This window comes from Hemitrygon akajei, chromosome 1, assembly GCF_048418815.1.
Source record: "Hemitrygon akajei chromosome 1, sHemAka1.3, whole genome shotgun sequence".
NCBI classification, from domain to species: Eukaryota; Metazoa; Chordata; class Chondrichthyes; order Myliobatiformes; family Dasyatidae; genus Hemitrygon; species Hemitrygon akajei.
Window position 1 is genome coordinate 50,984,635 of NC_133124.1, and position 22,930 is coordinate 51,007,564.

At 39.0% G+C, this 22,930-nt stretch overlaps 1 protein-coding gene across 4 annotated transcripts in view; it reads left to right on the top strand.

The window, feature by feature from the left end:
- The first annotated feature begins 2,117 nt into the window (after positions 1-2,117).
- Positions 2,118-22,930, top strand: part of LOC140726545 (nucleolar protein 4-like) — a 315,088-nt gene continuing 294,275 nt past the window's right edge. For 2 of the 4 annotated variants that reach the window (XM_073043081.1, XM_073043090.1), the window contains exons 1-2: positions 2,118-2,791; positions 8,936-9,085. In XM_073043081.1, the coding sequence (XP_072899182.1) occupies positions 2,510-2,791; positions 8,936-9,085 (432 nt within the window). In that variant the 5' untranslated portion in view covers positions 2,118-2,509. The remainder of the gene's footprint in view (positions 2,792-8,935; positions 9,086-22,930) is intronic. The other 2 variants (XM_073043100.1, XM_073043108.1) reach the window with 1 other exon arrangement.

Genomic DNA, 22,930 nt, shown 5'->3' on the forward strand with positions numbered 1-22,930 from the left:
CTTTTTCAGCCCTAAAGATCAATTAGTGTTGTTTAAATAAAGAGTTGGTGTTTATTTTGAGGATTATTAGTCTTGTTATCTGTCGTGGACTCATCTGAGGTCAAGGAGTAATGTTCACTCACTGTGTAAGAGAGCCAATTTGGGTGACCAAATAACAAAATCTACATTTGCTTCTGCAGAGATCATTCAAAATTGATGTTAATAGTGTACATCTCCACAAAACAAAGAAATAAATCTATATTTGGTTATCTGGGGTTGATGCTTATCTACAAAGCTGCTCCCTAATTTTTGCCTCCCCTCTCTCTCACACACACCATGTCTTCATCCCCCAAATTTGTTTTTATTCCAGGTCCAATCATTTGTCACCTGTAGATCTCAAAGCAAACATTTGGCAATTAAAAGCAGGCCAAACCTATTTTGAGATTGGAACGGGTGAGCTGGGGGTGATCACATTGCCAGGAGGTGAAGAAACCGGTAGTTAGAATGTTAGGAAAGCTAAGGTGAAATGTAAAGGAATTGTTGTGGAGTGCAGGGAGGGACAGTGTGGGAGAATGTTTGAAGGCGGGGGTGACAGTGAAGAAAGATGGAGGGTGGGAGGAAGAGGGAATATGGCTGAGGGAGATTGAGGGTACTGGAGAGAGCTGTGGGAGATAAGAGACTGAAGCAAGAACTACATTGGGAGAGGATAGATTATGGGAGGGATGTACAAAAGTTTGAATGTTTTGCATCCATCTGTGTGTGTAAGTGATAATGCGTTTCATGGATTACACGTGAACATTCATGCCCCTCGTACAAATAAATCTAGTCTTCAGTTTCCTTGGCATTAATCGAAGTCCACTTGGTAGGTGGCCATTGCACAAGGGAAGAAACGGTGCACAGGTACTTAATCTGCAGAAGCAACCTCAAAGCACTAAATAGAAAGTAAAAAAAAACTCACCAAAAAAATCCATTAGCAAAATAAACAAAACCAAAGTCAATACCCTCTCCCAGAATGAAATCTACAACATCAAAACAGTGCTCACCCTTATTCAATTATGGTTGTGGGCTCCATGGTTTGCATGCTTGACAACAGACTGCCAAAGGAACCAAAAATAAAATTTTGGTATCAAGTATCAAGAAATCAGAGGCATCCAGAAAGTTAAAATACCCCCCCCCCCCCAAGAATCACTCTATCTTCAACTTTGAATTGAAAAATCATGAAAATTAGTGAGAAAAATCATTGAAATCTTCATGAAAAGCTGTAAACAACCCACTAATTTATGGGAATTATTGGTCCGTGACCATTCAAAAGTGAGAAGAATCATTGAAGGCAATCAACATTTGTAATCTTTGTGATGAGTTCAAGCAGAGACCGGGGCAAACATGGATAGACCACAGCACCCCGGGTAATTCACCCTGGTCAAACACCATCATTTGCCAAGTTCCCCGAACCCAGATTGTTCATATTAATGTTATTTCAAAACCCGAGACGAGCTGGCATCAAATCACCTTCTTCAACGGCAAGCATTTGCCTCAGAAAGAGAACTCTGAAACGCGAAATTGACCGGTGAGTCTGGATATCTAATATTTTGAGAGCGAGACCTATGTTTGCAGTATTCTTACTGTGTTTTGATTATTTAAAGTGGAGTACAGAAAATTGAATTAAATGGAAACATAATTAAATGCTAATATTTTCGCGATATAAGATTATTTTGTTTATCGTTTTCTTTCTTGTCGTGATATCATGACAATTACCGTTTCCTTTGAAATTGCACAATGTGCGGATTCACCTGTATCAGCTGTTGAATGTGCAGTGCTATCACACAGTGCAGAAGGCATGCGTGTTGCACTGTATTCCTAAATGGGACAGCTGTACGTGACATCATTGATTGGCCGTCGCCAGAGAAACTTTTGTTCCGCTGTCCAATGGTGAGGCTCGAAACAAAAAGGGAAGAGCTCGTGGAGCAGGGAAACCCGGCGCTGGCGCTCCGTCGGTGGCAGCTCGGGGGGCCGAGAGAGAGAGGGCGAGAGAGAGAGAGAGAGTGGGAGAGAGAAAGAGCGAGCGAGAGGGAGGGAGGAAGAGAGAGAGAGAGAGAGAGGGGGGGAGGGAGGGAACGAGCGAGCGAGCGCGAGAGGAGAGAGAGAGAGAGAGAGCGCGGCGCGTGATCCGCTCGCCTCCTCTGCACGGCGAGAGACAGGAGCACGGTCCCACAGGCGGCACCGATCCGGGCAAGGGCGGCAGTGCTGCTAACGGTACCAACGGGGTAAGAACAAAAAAACTGCTACCAGAGCTGGGTCCGGCCGCATCGCCCTCTTTACAGACGGACACTTTGCCGATGTGCAGTGCTCGATATTTTATATCGATCATTTATTTATTATTTTAAAATATAAATAATGATTTAATAAATTAGTATCCCTATTCGGACTTGTCGTTTAACATCCTTTTCGGTGTATTATTGGATCCATTTGGGCTATCCAGGTGTAAAGTCCACACATTAGCCACACTCGAGTCCCAGGCTCCTGGGCTATTATGGAGAACAAAGCGGCCGCACGGGACAGCAGCGACCGGGACCTGTACCGTCAGTTCCAGGAGTGGTGTCTGAAGACCTATGGGGACTCCGGCAAAACCAAGACGGTCACCCGTAAGAAATACGATCGCATCGTCCAATTTCTGAGCGGAGTGGAGCCCAGTTCTGCAGATAACGCCAAATTTAAATTCTGGGTGAAATCGAAAGGGTTCCAGCTGGGATCGTCGGAGGAGCTTAAAGCTGGAGGTGGTAAACTGGTCCTTTACGTCCCGGTCAAAACAACGGTTAGTGTTCACTTATATTAAAGTTGATGTTTATTTGTTTCCAAGTCTGGACGTATAGAAATCAAGGGGTGCCACAGTTGGCTGTCTGATGATGGGGTGTTCGGTCTTCTATCGTGCATCAGGCGGTCATGTTGCCTGGGCTGGTACGTCCAGACTGTACACTCAGCTTATAATTTTCTCTTATTTAATTACATTGAAAATGACGTTTGGGTTAATTGGTTATTTCGCTTACAGCTAGAATGCTTACCTTGAGCAGCATTTTTATTTCTTAAAAAGTAGCACTAATTCCCAATATGTAGAATTTTAAAGCTTAATTTGAGATAAGAGTCCTTGATGCATCCCGGATAATATTACATAGTGTCGGGACAGAATGTTTGGTAGGAAGCCAAATGCAGCGCTGGTGGGTGTGTATAACCCCCTCCCCCCGCCGCCCCGTCTCAGTTTTTCCAATTTATTTTCTAAACGGACCTGTTTTCTCCTGGTGTTACGATACTGTTAATAAAATAGGGTAACGTGGTATTTCAAAAATAGTTTGCCTTCTACCTATGGTTTAATTCTATAAACGGTCTGTTTAAATAGCTTCTGTAAGGCATTTTAAACAGCACTTACAAATTCCCAGATTTCGATAGCATCAGACGGATAATTGTGATAGCTGTTCGGAAACATTTTTTTTAACAATCCAAATCTCCTCGTCCACCCACGCGATTATCCCAGTGAAACAGAAAGGGAGTGATCACAATGAGGGTGCGTATGCCGGGGCTCTGTTTTCCTAACATTTCTGACAACCTGGATCGTGCTGGGTCTTAAGGGACTGTTTTTTTTTGGACAGTTCATTTCTGTCTGCCCGAGAGATCTCTTCTTACTAGTAGATCCGTGGTTGCTGTCTAATAATTAGGCTTCAAGATTACTATCTTTTAAAAGACATCGTAACTGAAGCAATACCGTCTGTTCTCGGGCTAATTAACCACGGTGCCCGATTGCCTGAAGAGACTGAATTACAAATGCCATCAGCAGGGCAGGCAATTGCAAATAAAATGGGAGCTTTCTTTGCACCGTTTAGTATCCATTTTATGTATTACATAAAAAACACAAACTGTATTATTCCCGTTAAAAGTATGGGCAATCTCATGGCTTCCAGAGCCTACATCGACGGTGCATTTTGATATTTTAGAGCTCAATGAACAACATCGCAGAGAAATTAGAAATTATTGGCATTTCTACATTCACGTCCTCCTTTGGTCTGGGATGTGCACTTTTGTCACCAGGCAACAGAACCCTCGCAACCTGGCATTTCTTGCATCACGATGGGACGAAGGTACCAGCTGCTGACGAATGGAGGCAGAAATCTTACAATCATTGACCACCTCGCTGTTTGTTTCCTCTGACCATGGCTTTGATTCTCATGTGGACCAAGTAAATAAAGGACTTTTTAATATCGTCGTGAATACTGAATTGGAGCTGATACCTCCTCAGACGTAATAATGTTAATAGTAATTTTCTGTTGGCAAATAAAATAACCCTGTTATAGGCAATGGATTTTACAACTGGAGATGGACTTGCAAGTATAAATCAAGATACATAGTATCCTTGTTACAAGACTATGTTGGCGAAGAGGGAGTTCTTGCCTTTGATGGACATGCTGTTAGTAAAACGCGCAAATATCTCAGAAGTTCAAATACATTAAGGAAAATATTCTGTACATTTTTTCTTAAAATTAACAAGCCTAGTAGGTATCCCAAAGTCCGATGATACCACAGTCTCCACTAATTTTGTGTTTTGGCATACGTGGATAATAAAGTCATAGAGGACAGCTTAAAAATACCAAGCACCCCAGTTATCAGTTTTACTGTCCGTGCATACAGTGTTACCGGCGACCATATTGCTATCTGGTAGGCCAGTCACCAACCTTCTAGAATATTTATTTTTTATTAGCAAGTTGGATCGGTCGTAGACTCTTGTCTTGCAGTCAATATTCCTGTAATTTTTAAATGTGGGAGGAAAAATAATCCTCATTGCTAATGCTGAGTTGTGTGGTTCTCCTGCTGTAAATTTTAAGGTTGAAAATTCGATGACGAGGCCCGGAATGGCGTGCCATCTCGCCCCTCCCCTCCCCCTCCGGGAGCTGGTGGTGTTGCCTGGCCGGTCGGATGTCGACAATCTGGCGTAATGCATCTGTGCTGCGAAAGGCACTAGTCCCGCCTGGGCGCGAGCCCGCGCTGACCGGGACAGCGCCGCGCGTGCACTCGCTGGCATTCCGTGGGAGCGCGCTCCAGGACCCGCTCACCTCGCGCTGTTCTCGGGTTCCCATGGAGACGGTTACTACCTGTCTGCGCTCCGGCCCGCGACGCATAATCAACCTGTTGGCTCCCCGGTGGACAATGGGAGTCGCTTTCGCTGCACAAGGCGACTGGGCCAGGAAGCGCAGGCAGCTGCTAGGCCGGGCAGCGCACCTGGTTCCTTCTTTTGAAACCCAGGACTGGCAGGGAGCAAGATTTCCCTGCAATACTTGCCCGAGTCAAAAATGCCCCTCTCTTCTGCCTCATTTCTGTTAATGGCAGGGAGGTCTTGGGTCAGGCCAAGAGAGGATTCTGAAATATATTTGCAGCAACTCCGTGGTGGTCCTGTACCCTTTTGCAAAATATATAATCCCATCTTCTTTTCGCCTCCTTCGCATCATTTTAGAGAGATGATTTAGTTGTGAAAGCGAACGGATTGGGTTGCGACTGTGCAATTGCTGCGTGGACGAGCTCTATATCGATTGAAATACACTTCTTTCTATATCCCGATTATTGTCAGAGGCTACATACTGTTATAATATTACGAAATTGAAATTACCTCCATCTCTTGTAATTTTATCTTAAACTAAACAATTAGTGATGCCATTCGAACCACTTTTAAGTTGACATGCCAGAAAAATAAAATGCAATATTTTCCAGATACAGTGCTAATTGCCACAGGTGTGAATGGTACCAGGTTAACGAGCTTACGTTCCCATCTGTTTTCCAAGGTGAAGAATTTGAGCTCTGGAGGATAGTAACGCGTGCTCTTAATTTGTCCCTTGATGGGTGCTTCATTCCGTGTTGCTTTTGCAGTTTGGGGGGTGTTAGAAAGGATAGCAAAACTATATCCCATGAGGCTTTCTGTTGGTCAGGGTCGACCATGGATGCTGCATCCCAGCTGTTTACGTGATATGCAAGCCAGGCAGTAGGATATGGAGAGCAAGCTGTTGGCCATGTAGCAGCCCCCACCCCACCCATGCAGCTGATGAATCCAAAGTAACGGCAGAGATAGAGTTTGGCACCAGCAGTGTCACGGGAGTTTCCAGTCAGCGTTGAACTCAACGTAGAACCAGCTTAGGGACTCCAGCTCCAGATTTCTCCTCCTGATTTACTCCTGAAGCCTTCCCCATGTGTGGGTATATCTGCAAGGAGGGGCAGGTTTGAGATCAAGAGTTTTCTTTCTCCTAGATGAGCTGCCAACCACAGCTGATGAGCCCCATCTGCCTGAAGTGACTGATTTTAAGGTGCCAGTAACCTGCTTTTGCCCCTTCTGTCGATAGAAATGTTGTTGCCAGGCTTAGTAGCTAAGCCACACGTGAAGGCCAAGAGCTGGTTGAAAGAAGCTATTTGAGATGGACCATTTAATAGTTAGTGGGAACTTACCCCACTACCACCCCTGGCTATGACAACCTTAAGGAACTGATATTCCAAACAAATAGATTATTTGTATGAATTTATCAATTTTCTTTTTTCGATACTGAAGACTTATGTTTTGAAAGGATTAGTTAGGGTATTCCACATATCAAAGGAAACTATCTCTAAAATGGGACCTTAATCCATAAAAAACCTATTCACTGTTGCTATCAAATTTAAATAAAAAGCATATTCTGATGCACAGGGTTTAATCAAATTATCTATCAATGTTTTTTTGATTTTCTTCAATTCCCACTTCAGTTCTGGATTGAGGGAGCAATTGTATGTCATTTACTGAAAATGAAGATATTTAAGCAGCATTATAAAACAAAGAATAGGAAGTAATATATTTCATTAGATAATACACATTGGTGAGTCTTTGAAGAGGCTGTTATAATCAAGTTTATTTTTGTTATTTTTGAATACAAATGTGCTTAATGAAATAGACTCAATCTGGAATTCTGGAGTACCAGACAACATATCTGGACCAGCTCGATGTTAGTTTGCTCCATTGCAGGTTGATTATGCTAAGGTTCAATTTTGGTTTCATTGGTTGACATGGGAAGAAACTCATCATTTTGTTCATATTAAAATGCTATCATTGCACTGTACTCTTATTTGTATGATAGCTAATAATACAAAAATCAACAGACTTAGTGAATAGTAGTCTTGAATTAACTTCTGTTCATCTTCCTAATGTGTTTACTGTTCCCTCATATCATGCTCCTGAAGGGTGCCTTTCCTGCACGTTGACTAGAAGTACATTTATCGGAGTTTATGTTGACAGACTCTTGCCCATATGTTTGATCAGCTTGTATGCTTTGCAAGATATAAAGTTTTTGTTATCCTTCAAATGTTGTTGGAAAGTCCTGTTGGATTGTACTTGTAATGGGTTGGACTTGAATTGTGAATTTGTTGAAGTAACTAATTCATTTGCTTTTATACATCCTAAATTTGCCATGTATCTATAAAATTTATTTCTCAACAATAAGATGTTTTCCACAGAAATTATACTTCATTAATAGCAGGAGGCCAAATGTTGTTTTGTTGGAGAGAAGTAAAATTATATGTATGATTCCTTTAGAAAGGTGTGTGGTGGTTTGAGTTTGATTATGTGTTTGGGTAATCCCTGTGTTAGAAGATTTTGCAAAATAAGAAACCTATAAAACTTAGGGAAGGCAAGCCTAGATGACCAGATTGCTGTCAATAGAACACTGACCATTATAGCAAAGTACAGACCCTTCAGCCAACGACATTGTATCAACCTTTTGACCTACTCTAAGATTGATCTAATCCTTCCATCCCACATAGCCGTCTATTTTTCTATAATCCATAGGCCTATCTAAGAGACTCTTAAATGTTGCTAATATATCCACCTCGCCCATTACCCCAGCAGTGTGTTCCTCACACCCACCACTCTGGGGGGGGGGGGGGTACTTGCTTCTAACATCTTCCCACTGTACTTTGCTCTAATCACCTTAATATTATGCCCCCTCATATTAGCCATTTCCACCCTGGGAAAAATATCTGTCTGTCCACTCGATCTGTGCCTCATGATCTTGTATACCTCTGTCAATTTGCCTGTCATCCTCCTTTGCTCCAAGGATAAAAGCCCTAGCTCGCTCAACCTATACTCATAAGACATACTTTCCAGTCCAGGCAACATTCTGGCATATCTTCTCTGCACCATCTCTCAAACTTCCACATCCTTGATGTGATGGGGTGACCAGAATGAACACCAATATTCCAAGTCTAGTCTAACAAGGCTTTTAGCAACATTACAGTTGTTAATGTTTGAATAGGAAGAGGAAGGGATATTTGCAGTAAAGCAACATAATTTTTGTGTAACTCTATCCAAAGTTTTACAGAATAACAAATTTTTTGAATGATTATCATTGTAGAATGGAAGTCAACTTGCACCCAACCAAAGGTTATGCTTTTGTCTACATCGTTGGGGAAGTTTGGATATTGAGGAGTTCTTCATGTTACATAAATTGCAACAGTTAGTCTGTAAATCATAATTTTTTTTCAGCAAAGCTCTGATCATTGATAGGGTAAACAATTAGACCATAAGATATAGGAGCAGAAGTAGGCTATTCGACCCATTGAGTCTGCTCCACCATTCAATCATGGGCTGATCCAATTCTTCCAGTCATCCCCACTCACCTGCCTTCTTCCCATGCCCTTTGATGCCCTGGCTAATGGTAAAGTAAAACAAAATTTTAGATATTAGAAGAATCAAAGGAGAGTACAAAAGAATTGAGCTGATGCAAAAGATGCGCCATGACATCACAGACAATGGGCTCAACCTACTTCTGTTTCTTATGTTAAGTTTTTATACTAGAAATTATGAGATAATGCTGATCTTTTGCTGGACTGTCAATTTTGCACTGTTTATTTTCACACTATAAATGTACAAACCTTGAGCAAGACTTTTTTTGTGGTTTTACAGGATGGAATCAGTACTACAGAGAAGCAGTCTTTAAAACGAGTTGCAGTAGTTGAGGATTTTTTTGATATTATTTACTCCATGCACGTTGAAATAGGAATAAATGGAGAAAAATCCCGGAAACACGCTGGCCAGAAAAGAACCTACAAGGCAGTAAGTGATTGATCTTCAATTTGTTTATATATATATATTTATATATATTTTTATATATACCTATAATATGTCACCAGAAGTGTATTTTGGTTTATAAGGACATCTTCAATAAGCCAATAGGAGTAAATGAAGAAAAATCCCAAAAACACAGTGACATGTTTTCGGGATTTTTCCCAGAAAAGCATGACGGAATATGAAAGATAATTATAAATGGCAGCATTAAGAGATCTTGTAATTCATCGGTGGTTGCAACAGGTGGTCAAAACTACCTAATGTGTCATCAGCACCAGCTTAACTGCCATCAAAACGTATATACAGAAAGGTACTGGAAAAGATCATGAAGGATCCCACCCACCCTCCTAATGGACTGTTTGCCCAGTCCCATCAGGAAGGGGGCTAAGTAGCATCTATGCCAGGACCAGCAAAGTCAAGAACAGCTACTTTCCCTAAGCAATAAGGCTGATCAACACCTCCACCCACTAAACCACCCCTCCTCACTCCCCCCACCATCATGACTTTATCATTTTCAGTCAATCATCATATGTACAGACACTCCTGTGCCTAGCGTCACTTTATGTGCACACAATGAAGCTATCGTGATTTGTTTTTAATCATTGTGTTCTTTATCTTACTGTGGTTTTTTTTGTGCTGCATCAGATTTGGAGTAACAATTATTTTGTTCTGCTTTACACTTGAGTACTGGAAGTGACATTAAACAATCTTGAATCATATGCTTATTTACCATTTTGCCCCTTTTCGAATTCACTTTTTAGACATTGTCATAGAATTAAAGTAATAGAAACAGTCCCTTTGGCCCTTCAACAATTGACCAACAATTGGCCGTTTTATTACAAATCTCCATTAATACCAATTTTTAAAATTCTCTGTATATTGTCTTCAGCTTCTGCAATTAATGTACAAACACTATAGGGGCAATTTATAATAGTTATCAGCCTACGTGTCTATGGGATGTGTGAGGAAACCAGAGCACCCAGAGAAAACCCATTTTAATGTCATGTAATAATGCAGGCTTAGCTCTGTCAAAATATGGTAAAACTAAAGTTGATTTTAGACAAATATGGAAAAAAAATCCAGAGATTAGCTTGCTATTAAAATAAGTGATTGTCCTGAACACAAGATGTATCTCAATAAATAAATAATAAAGATCAAGGGACTTCATTTGGATTCATGACTCTCTAAAATAGCACATGCAGTGAGCAGTGTTCTGTTCACAGCATGTACTGAATATACTTTGCACCACTTTCTTTGTATTATGTGGGAAAAGAGTTGCAATATGACACACAAATAAATGAAACATGTATTATTTTAAATTCAACTTATTTTATTCCTCAGAATTTTATGTTCCTGCATTGGTGCTTAATATTAACTGGCATTTAATCTTGATTTGTATGTCTTTAAGAGAATAGGATATGAAGGAAAAATATACTGAGCCATCTTTTATAAATATTCTTCTGCTTTCAATTCTTTCTCAGGTAGGGTGGCACCAGTTGCTTCATATTATACATGATACTAGCGATGATCAATATTTATTTGAAAGATAGTAAAATAAAGGGATTTAATGAGGGGAAATGGTCCAGTATTTGATCAAATACATATATTCATGTGTGTAAGTCTTTTCAACTTTTCACAGGCAATACGGGAAATAGTCTGCTTTAATTTGACAGAATCTTCAAAAGTGCTTTGGATTTTTTAAAATTAAAATGTAGGTGCTACTTAAATGAAAATTAATGATGAAACTGATGTAAATTATCCAGGTAATTTATTTAACATGTGTACATTTGGACAATTAAGTAATAACTCTGATTAAATTAAGTAAAGATGCTTTTGTGTAATAATGATTTGCCAGTAGTAGGTTATGTTGCTTGACCTGTATCAAATAATTCTTAAATTTGTTTTTCTTGGTTTAATAAAGGCTCACCCATATTTTTGATTTTATAAAATCTAACTGTAACTGTCATTAGCATCATGTTCACGATCCAAAAATAAGGCCCTTTATAGGTAACATTGTTGAATTCCTGACACCTACTAACACAGGAAGTGAGGTGCCTAGGGCTGAACGATTACTTAGTATAACATTTTTGGAAACATCAAAATATTTCTCATTTGCAAATTTAATTATTTTCATATTTTTAAAAAGTGAACACTTAATATGAATATATTCAAGATCTGTGCCCTCTGCAGAATATTTGTGTTCAATCTGCAAAGGTGATATTGGCCTTCCATTTGGCTATCGCTTTAATTCTCCATGCCACTTACACTTTGACTTCTGCCTTTGGCCACCTACTTTTATTACAACCATGCTGAAGGTAAGTTCAAAGAACAGCCTCTCTTTATCTGAATTAATACATTACACTCTTGCAGATTATATTATCATATAGATTTGCCATTCTGTCCTTAATCTCAGATAGAATTGTTACAACATAGGAGAATGTTGTTATACCTATCATACCCATGCTAGTTGTGAAAACTACCTACCGTAGTCTAATCTAATCTCCCAAGACTTGGCCCATGATCTGCAGATTATTGTATTTCAAGTAACTGTTCAGGTATTTTAAAATGTTTCTGTTTTGACCACCCTTCCAGGCAGTGATTTCCAATTCCTACTACTCTTTGGGTGAAAATATGTTTTTCCTCTAACCCTATCTATTTTAAATCTATGCCCTCTACTTTTTGATCATTTTCTAAGTCCTTCATATTTACAATATCTTGGCTCCTGATAATTTTATACACTCTAAGTCTTGCCATTAATGTGATGAACAGAACTATGTAGTCTTGAAGCTTTGGTCAAGTGTATTCTTTTAGCATGTACTCCCTTCTCTTATGTTCAATGCATTGACTAATAAAGGATAAAAAATCAGGTGTGCCTTTTTTTTTAAACTGTCTGAATGAAGTGCCCTGCTACTTTTAAACTACTGTGTACATACATCCAAGGTTTCTCTTTTCCCCCAACTAGTATGCAGCTATTAGGTATGCTCCATTAGTATGCTCCTATTAGGTATACATTCTCCTACCATTGTACCTCGCATTTTTCTGGATAACATTGGTTAAGAAACCAATCTGTGTCTTTCTAAGCAAAGTTTATAGTATCCTTCAGAATTGATTTCAATAATTTACTGAACATTGTTTAAACTAACTATTCTGTAATTACTTTTTTATATTCCTTTTTAAACAATGATACAGTATCACATCTTCAGGTATCGCCCCTATAGTCAGGGTACATTCAAAGCCTCTGCATTTTTCTTCCTTGATGTTTTGCACAACCTGGGATAGATTTTTACTGGCTCAGTCATTTGCTCACTTTTGAAGATGCTAATTCAGTCAACATTTCTTTCATTGTTTATGTCATCTGATATTAGCATCTCTTCCTGTATAAAAACAATAACCACAACAGTGGGAAGGCAAGTTGCAAGGAGGATATAAGCAGTTCACACAGATTGTTAGTTTATATATTGTTAGGTTAAATGAGTGGGCAAGAAGGTAACAAGTGGAATATAATGTACAAAAATAAAAGATTGTTCATTTTGGAAGAAAAAAAGAATAGATTGTTATTTAAATCGAGGAAAAACTACAGAAAGCTGCAACGTTAAAGGATTTATGATCCTTGAGTGTGTAACATGGAAACCAAGCCGCAAGTACAGCAGGTAATAAAGAAGGCTAATGCAATGGTGGCTTTTATTTTAAGGGGATGGATTAAAATGTTGTGAAGTCAAGCATTAGTAAAACTAGATCTGGAGTACTGTGAACTGTTTCGGCCCCTGGCCTCCCTATTTACAGAGAGATAGTATTTCACTGGAGGTGAATCAGAGAAAGCTGACAGGGATGGTCCTGGACAAACAAGAGAAAATCAGCAGATGCACACAAAATGCTGGAGGACCAGTTTTGGCCCGAAATGTCAACTGTGCCCTTTTCCAGGGATGATCCTGGGGAGAGAGGGGTTGCCCTATAAATAGGTTGAAACTTGGGGTTGCCCATTTAGGACTGAGGTAAAGAGATTTTATTCTCTCTGATGGTTGTGAATCTTTGGAACTCGTTCCCACAAATTTGACCCTATTTGGGAGCAGAATCCTTATGTACACTTAAGGCTAATACAGATTTCTAAGCAGTAAAGGAATTAACAGTTATGAGGAAAGGACAGGAAAGTGAACTTGAACATTGGATCATCTGCAGACCTATTGAATGCTGGAGGAGGGTTGAGAGGCTGAATGGACCAGTCCTGTTCCTATTTCATATGGTCTTAAAAATGTTTCCTTTTCTGAAGGTGGTTGTTCCGCCTCTAGAGGCGTTGTTCATTTTGTATGCAGTTTGTTTTGTACAAACATTTCTTCCTGTTTGTAAGGTTTTTTTTAACATCTTTTCCTGCGCGGATTAATTTGGATTTCAGCTTGGAGCAAACATGGTGGAAAGAATTCATCTCCATCCACTCTATTTGCCCTTAAAACAAGAATATCTTTTCAAAAGTTTTCTCATTAAAAACCCTGAAAAAAGCTTCCAGCTCAGGTGATTTTTAAGAACGTGTTTAAATCCCTGCTTATGTTTGTATACAACACACTGTGAGACCACTAGTCATTCAGGACTTGCCCCACATCCTCCACTTTCATATGGTGTGAGTTATATTATCGATAATTACGTAATTATAAAATAAAATTGGGTACTTTTAATTTTGTTTCCCTGAATAGTTTCATTCTCTTACTTTAATTTCTTAGTTTCTCTTTTAATTTATCCTTTCCATAGACTTTCTGAACTTCTCAGTGCCTTTTTGTTTGCCTGATTTAATTCTCTTCTCATTTCATCTTCTCTGGAGCTCTAGATCCAGGGCTGCTATATTTTTTATTGGTGGGAACATATTGACCCTGTAAGTTTTGAATCTCCTTCTTGAGTACATCCCATTTATATTCCACTGACTAAAGCTCAAGTAGCTGTTTCCAGTTCACATTTGATAAATCACTTCATGGTCCTCTAATGTTGGCATTATCCATATGGAATCTATTTTATCTTTGTCCTCTCCTGTAATGATGGTAAATCTAGCTGAATCATGATCTCTGTCATAGATACGGTGTCCCACTTGTACTCCTTCCCCTTGCTTATTTTTCCCAAAAATTAAATCCAGAATTCGTCAATTCTCACCTGCTCCCACCATTGTCACAAGCTTTTGTTGGGCTCACTATGTACTGGCTAAAAAATTCTCCTGAATGAACATTAGGAATTTTGTATCCTTCATAGCTTTCACAGGGTCTGTATTGCAGTGATTTCTGGCATTAATGAAATCCCTCATATTATTGCTCTTGTGCTTTTGAATACTCCAGAAATGTCCCAAAATGTTTGTTCTTTCTCAGAGTATTTGGAGGTTATTACTAAAGGAGGTTGGCCTTTATTTTTGTTTTTCAACCCATACATCCTTCTAATATGTCATCTCCTTACAGAGTTCTGATTAAGTATGTAGGCAAAAGTGCTTCCACTTTTTTTTTAATTCCTCTTCCCTGCCCTTGTATAAAAACTGTGAACATTAAGCTACTCTTCCTGTCCCTCATTGAAATATTTCAGCAATAACTAAATTTCCATATTACCATGTGCTATTCTGTATTTTGTTATTAAGCACAGCCACATTCATTTTATTGTCTATTTTCCTTTCTAGATTTCTGTGCCTTTTAACTTTTTTTTTGCTTTTCATAACTAGTTATTCTTTTCTCTATTTTGTATTGGTGCTCAGCTTCTCAGCATTCATTTTCCCCTCTCTAATAATTTCAGAGTTACTAGTTATTTAATTATTTTGTTACTTACTAACTTTTACAAAAACCTCCGCTCAGCTAACACCATCTACACTTGTCTTAGTAATTTCTCATCATTCTGCACAACATTGTGGGCTGAAGGGCCTGTACTGTGCTGTACTATTCTATGTTCTATATTCCTGTCCTATCACAGACTTTACTCTTTTCCCTGTTCTTCTTTCTTTATAACTTAAAAATTGTTTTATAGCTAGTCTTTTTCACCATTGAAAAAGCCTAATGTGAAATGTTAACTGCTGTCTGTACTCTTGAGAATTTCTGGTATTTCATATTTTTATTATTCCAGTAATTCTACATTAAAATAATAATTACATGTTGTGTCTTTAGAAATCCACAAAACCTGCTACTGCACATTTTATTTCGGTGTGGAAAATTGACAAATTATCTTGAGATGTGACACTCAAATTAGCTATCTAATTTTGTGTTGAAAATAACTTAAAATAATATGGGTATGAAACATTAACAATTGATTTTGGACTGTGACCTGCAGGTAGATTTTAATAAAAAATAGTATTGTGTTGTAATACTTTAAATCTATATTGATCTAATATTAGGTAAGGCATGTTTGTCTGCCTAGGTGTTTTGAAAATTGTCAGTATCAAATATGTCACAATGTATTCAAATACTGTTTGGAAACTTTCAACAAAACTGTGCCAGTCAAAAAAACTTGCAACCAAGAACTATGGTTATTGGACATCAAATAAAAGGAAGTTCTGGAAATATACAGCAATTCAGATAGTGTTTGTGGAAGAGAAGCAGTTAATGTTGCACTTAGATGACCTTTCATTGAAAGCTATTAATTATAAACAATTAAAAAAATTAGTCAAAATAAATTTATTTTTAATTGGCTTTGCAGACCTCCAATCTTTACAAGTTTCTGAAACAATGGATCCCAACTTTACAAAGATCTTGATCCTCAAACTTATGCTGAAACCTGATACTATTTTTCAGTACTAATATGTCAATAATTGAAGAATGGGGTGGGTGAAGGGTAAGCAACAAGCACATGCACCACCAGGAGCACTTCTTGGGCATCTGTCCACCCATCTGCATTAGGTTTAAGGAAATTAGGGATTAATATAGGCTTATTGGAAAATCTTGCAGCTTCATGGCCATCATGACTGGGAACAGATTTTTATATTAGATTTAAGTAACTGAATTTAAATTCCCCAGCTGACATGATGCAATTTGAAACTGTATTTTCAACTTATTTGCCCAGACTTCAGAATTGCCAGATAACCATTCTGCCATCTTTATTCCTCTTAAAACTTTAATGATTTTGGTTTGGTCTTGACACAGCTCTGTTCTGATGCTGTCTAGACACAAGCTTTATTCAATTTCAAGTCTCCTGCTAAGCCTAATCATGTCATGTATCGGAACAATTTGCATCATCATCAGGTGCCATGCCCAGTTTGAGCTTTGACTGCCATGGTCCACACACTCCTGTTTCGGGTCAAGTGGATCAATTCATTGGTATTTATTTCCAGTTCTCTGGCTGGAGTCTCCATCATCATTTGTCTTTGCCTTCCTCTTGCTTTCTTCTCTTCAATCTTTCCCATAATTACTGTGCATTCTAACTCCTTCTCCCTAATCACATGTCCAATGAAGTTATGTTGCCTTTTCATGATCTCTTTTTGTGCTTGCTCTGTTCATGACATCCTCGTTAGATATTCATTTGGTCCACAATATTCTTTGCAAAAGCCACATCTCTGCTGCTTCAATTCATTTCCTCATGTTACCAGATATTGACCAACATTCTGAGCCATATAATATAACTGGATAAACATAACATTTTGGTACTCTGAGGCGGGTTGGCATGTCTAGTTTAGTATTGGTCAGTAAACTCTTCATTCTTGTAAAGGTGTCTTTTTCCATCCTTATTCTTCTTTTGATGTCCATGTCGCACCTGTTATCTGATGTCATCCAGCTTCCTAAGTAGCAAAGGCTCTGCCCTTGTTTTATGTCTTCCCTGTTTATCCTCAGCCTGCAGATAGGATTCTCCTTCTTTTTGGATATTACCATACATTCTGTCTTTTTGCAATTAATAGATAGACCCATTTTTGCACTTTCTTCAACAACTATATCAATTAAGTTTTGTAGTTCTTCCTTTGTACTTGCAATTAACACAATGTCATCCGCGTATCTGAAATTATTGAAATCACTGCCAACTTTGATTTCCAAGATGTCTCTTGTTTTTTGTAATATTGTTTCACTGTACACATTAAACAAATCAGGGGAGAAAACACACCCTTGTCTAACACCTCTCTTGATTTGCGTAAACTGACTCACTTCTCCATCTATTCTTACAGTGGCAGTTTGTTCCCAGTACAGATTTCTTATTAGGCGGAGGTCTTTCGACTCTAGATCTAGAGTTTCCTGTAATATTTCAAATAACTTACTGTGCTTCACTTTATCAAATGCTTTTGCGTAGTCGATAAAACAAACAAATCTTTTTGCACTTGAATAGCTCGATCTGATAGTACCCTTAACATCAATATCACACTCCTTGTACCTTTGTCTTTCACAAAACCACATTGTTCTTTACCTATTTCAACCTGTATCTTACTTTTAGCTCTTGTCATCAAAATTGTTAGAAGTATCTTGGTGATATGAAGGTGTTACTTATCCTAAAGTTGAGGTGGTAATATATGGTGGCTAAAGGCATGGCTTGCCCTCTATTTTATAGTACATGTACCAGTCTCTGATCCAATAAATGTACACATTAATAACAAAATTTAATTTCATCATCTTGCATTTGGTGTGGGTATTGTTCCCAAGGTACATGAGAACATCACCTGCAGCTTTCTTTCCTAACCACACAACACCCTTTGGCATACACTCAGTGGCCACATTATTAGATGAAAAAAGTAAAATCCAATGTGGTCTTATGCTGCTCTGGTGCATCCACTTCAAGGTTCAACATGTTGTTCAGAGATGCTCACTACTGTTGTGATATGCATTATTTGAGTTACTGATAAATTCCTGTCAGTTTGAACCAGTTTAGCTATTCTCATCTGACTGCTGTTGTTAACAAGGTGTTTTCACTCATAGAATTGCCACACACTAGATTTTTTTTGTATTTTACACTATTCTCTGTAAACTCTAGAGACTGTCATGTGTGAAAATCCCAGAGGATCTGCAGTTTCAGATGTACTCAAACTGCCCTATCTGGCAGCAATCCATGGACAAAGTTATTTGGATCACATTTGTTCCCCATTCTGATGTTTGGTCTGAACAACAACTGAACCTTTTTAGCATCTCTGCCTTCCTTTATGTATTGAGTTGTGGCCACATGATTGATTGATTAGAAATTTGTATTAACAAGCATGTGTATAGGTGTACCTAATACAGTGGCCATTGTGTTCATGTTGCCATCTTTTGAATACATTTGGTTGAGGTCTTGGAACCATCTCTCCAACAGCACCTTTACCAGGATGACTTTTGAATCAAGATGCTGGTCCATTCCCACTTTCAAGGGCAATTGGGATAGCAAATAAATGCTGGTCTTGCCACTGATGCCAATAACCCCCTCCAAAAATAATTGACTATTCCATCTGGTGAATTTTCAAGGAATTAACGCCAACAACTCGTATTCCAAGATTGAGTATCGGGCTATATTTTTTTAACTGTCTTGCAAGCTCCAGCCTATCAACTTCATCCCTAATATTTCTCTCATCATGAAGACCATGCTATCTTAATCTTCTCTGTCCTGTCTCTCTGAAAGTAATGTTAAAAATTCCCATTTCTTTCAACAGTACAGAATTTGAGACAATCCAATTGTATCTGATTGCCTCAGGTACAGCATAAATTGGTTCAAATGTTGCCTTAAAATGCAATCAACAGAAATTAAGTGCCTTTGCAAAGAACCATTATTTTAGAAATTCTGTCACTACATGTAGGGATTGTTTCCCAGAGGATTATATATTAAGGAAGTGTTGAAGATTCTGTAATGGTGTTATTCATGGGCTTACAGAAAAATACAGCACAGAAACCAACCCCCTTGGCTCATCTGCTCCGTGCTGAACTATTTCAATTGCTTACTCCTATCGATCTGCACCTGGGCCGGAGCCCTCCATACCCCTGTCATCGATGTGCCTATCCAGACTTCAAATGTTGAATTCGAGCTGTCATGCACCACTTGCGCTGGCAGCACATTCCACAATCTCTCAACCCTCTGAGTGAAGAAGATTTCCTTCATGTTTCCATTAAACTTTTCACCTTTCACCCTTAACTCATGACTTCTAATTGTAGTCCCACCCAACCTCAGTGGAAAAAGCCTGCTTGTATTTACCCTATCTATACCCCTCATAATTTTGCATATCTCCATTAAATTTCCCCTCAATCATCTACATTCCAAGGAATAAGGTCATAACTTAATTCAATCTTTACCTATAATTCACTGTACCAGACCTACCCTGGTTGGATGTACAAAAGTGCAATAGACTGCACTTGTCTGCATTAAGATCCATCTATCATTATTCAGCCCATTTTTTCATCTGGTCCAGATCCCTCTGCAAGCTCTGATAGTCTTCCTCGCTGTCCACTACACCCCCGGTCTTTACTACCTCATCTTGAATGCCAAGCAACTGAACCTTCATGAACTAACTCCCGTGTGGGACTTTGTCAAATGCCTTACTAAATTCCATGTAGACAGCATCCACTGCCTTGCCTTCATCAACTTTCCTGGAAACCTCCTCAAACAAATCTGTAGGATTGGTTAGACACAACCCACCTTGTACAAAGCCATACTGAATATTCCAAATTAGTCCATGACGATCCAAATACTCATATGTCCCTTAGAATAACTTTCCAATAACTTTCTGACTACTGATCTCACTGGCCTAGTTTAATTTTAGCCTTAAACAGCAGAACAACATTAGCTATCCTCTAATTCTCCAACACCTTACCTATCGCTATCTCTGCTAGGACCCCTGCAATCTCTGCACTTGGCTCCCACAAGATCTGAGGGAACAGCTTGTCAGGCCCTGCAAATTTATCCACCTTAATTTGCCTCAAGATAGCAAACACCTTCTCATCTGTAATCTGTATAGGGTCTACAACCTTGCTGCTCTTTTTCCACACTTCCATGGACTCTGTGTCTGTCCCCTGAATAAATACAGATGCAAAAATTCCATTTAAGATATTCTCCATCTCTTTTGGCTCCACATATAGAGATTACCATTCTGATCTTCTAGAGGACCAATATTGTCCCTTGCAGTCCTTTTGCACTTAACATATCCATTGAATCCATTAGAATTCTCCTTCTCCTATCTGCTGGGGCAACCTCATGCCTTCTTTGAGCTCTCCTGATTTCTTTCTTAAGTGTTCTCTTGCATTTCTTATACTCTCTGAGTACCTCATTTGTTCTTACCTGCTATGCACCTCCTTTTTTTTTCTTAACCAGGGCTTCAATATCTCTTGAAATATCTTTCTACACTTGTTATCCTTGTATTCTGACAGGTACGTACAAGCGTTGTACTCTCAAAATTTCACTTTTGAAGGTCTTCCTCTTACCTTTGCCAGAAAACAGCCCATCCCAATCCTCACTTGCCAGATCCTTTCTGATACCATCAAAATTGGCCTTTCTCTAATTTAGAATCTCAACCTGTGGACCAGACCAATTTTTTCCATATTTACTTTGAAACTAATGGCATTGCTGTCACTAGATGCAAGTGTTCCCCTATACAAATGTCTGTCACCTTCCCTAATAGGAGATCAAATGTAGCACACTTTTTTTTGTTAGGACTTTTACATATTGATTTAGGAAGCTCCTGAAAGCTTTTCACAAGCTGTCTCCCAACTAGTCCATTTACAGTGTGGGAGTCCCAGTCAATATGTGGAAAGTTAAAATCACCTACTATTACAACGTTATGTTTCATGCAACAGTCTGGGATCTCTCTACAAATTTGTTCCTCTAAATCCCTCCAGAGTGTTGGGTGGTCTGTAATATAGTCCCATTAATGTGGTCATATCTTTCTTATCAGAATCAGAATTGAGTTTAATATCACCAGCATATGTTGTGAAATTTGTTGACTTTGCAGTAGCAGTACAATGCAATACATAATAATAGAGAAAAAAAACTGAATTGTGGTAAGTTTCTCCATTAAATAGTTAAATTAAATAAATAGTGCAAAAATAGAAAATAAGAAGTAGTGAGGTAGTGTTCCTGGGTTCAATGTCCATTCAGAAATCGGATGGCAGAGGGGAAAAAGCTGTTCCTGAGTCCTGGAGTGTGTGCCTTCACACTCCTGTACCTCCTTCCATAAGACATGGGAGCAGAATTAGACCATTCAGCCCAGCAAGTCTGGTCACCATTTCATCATGGCTGATCCTGGATTCCTTTCAACCCCATACACCTGCCCTCTCACCATAATCCCTTGATGTTCCAACCAATCAGGAAACTATCAACTTCCACTTTAAATATACCCACGGACATACCCTCCACAGCAGTCTGTGGCAGAGCATTCCGCAGATTCAACACTCTGTGGCTACAAAATTTCCTCCCTACCTCTGTTCTAAATGCTGCCAAATACTCCTCATATGTTAACTGATTCATTCCAGGAATCATCCTTGTGAACCTCGTCTGACTGTCTCCAATGACAAATATCCTTTCTGAGATAAGGGGCCGAAAACTGTTGACAATACTCCAAATGTGGCCTGACTAGTGTCTTATAAAGGCTTAGGATTATCTCCTTGTTTTTATATTCTATTCTCCTTGAAATAAATGCAAACATTGCATTTCCCAACACTGTATTCTATCTGCCACTTTTTCGCCCATTCTTCCAATTTGTCTAAGTCCTGCTGCAATCATGTTATTTCCTCAGCACTGCCTACCCCTCCACCTATCTTTGCATCATCCACAAGCTTTGCCACAAAGGCAACAATTTCACTATCTAAATAATTGACAAGCAATGTGAAAAGTAGCAGTCCCAATACTGACCTCTGAGGAACACCACTGGTCACTGGCAGCCAGACAGAAATGGCCCCTGTATTTCCATTCACTGCCTCCTGCCTGTCAGCCATTCCTCTATCCATGCCAGTATCTTTCCTGTAACGCCATAGAATCTTGTTAAACAGCCTTATGTGTGGCACCTTATTAAATACCTTCTGAAAGTCCAAGTAAATGACATCTACTACCTCTCCTTTGTATACCCAGCTTTTTACTTCCTTGAAGCATTTTAATAGTTTGTCAGGTAAAATTTCCCTTTACTGAAACCATGCTGACTTTGACTTATTTTATCATTATCTCCAGGTACCCCAAAACCTTGTTCTTAATAACTGATTCAAAACACTTTCCTAACCACTGAGATTAGGTGAACTGGACTATAATTTCCCCTTCCTCCATTCTTGAAGGGTGGTGCGACAATTGCAATTTTCCAGTCCTCTGGGACCATGCTAGAATCAAGTGGTTCTTGAAAGATCATGTCCAATGAATCTGTTATCTCTTCAGCAGCCTCTCTCAGGACTCTGGGATGTCGTCCATCTGGTCCAGGTGACTTATCCACCTTAAGACCTTTCAGTTTGCCTCGAACTTTTTCCTTTGTAATAGCAATAGCACTCGCGCCTGCTTCCAGACACTCACAGACCTCTGGCATACAGCAGTGCCTTTCCACAGTAAAGACTGAAGCAAAGTACTCATTAAGTTTATCTGCCATTTCTTTGTCCCCCATTATGACCTCACCAGCATTGTTCTTCTGTGGTCCAATATCAACTCTCACTTCCCTTTTTATTCTTTATATAACTGAAAAACTTTTAGTATCCTGCTTTATATTATCAGCTGGTTTGCCCTCATGTTTCAGCTTTTCCCTTCTTATAGCATTTTTTAGTTGCATTTTGTTGGATTTTAAAAGCTTCCCAATCATGCAACTTCCCACTCACTTTTCCAACCTTATATGCCTTGTCCTTGGCTTTTATGCAGTTCTTAACTTCCCTTGTCAGCCACAGTTGCCTAGCCCTGCCATGTGAGAACTATTTCATCTGTCCGACATATCTATCCTGCGCCTTGTTAACTATTCACAGAAACTTCAGCCACCTCTCTTCT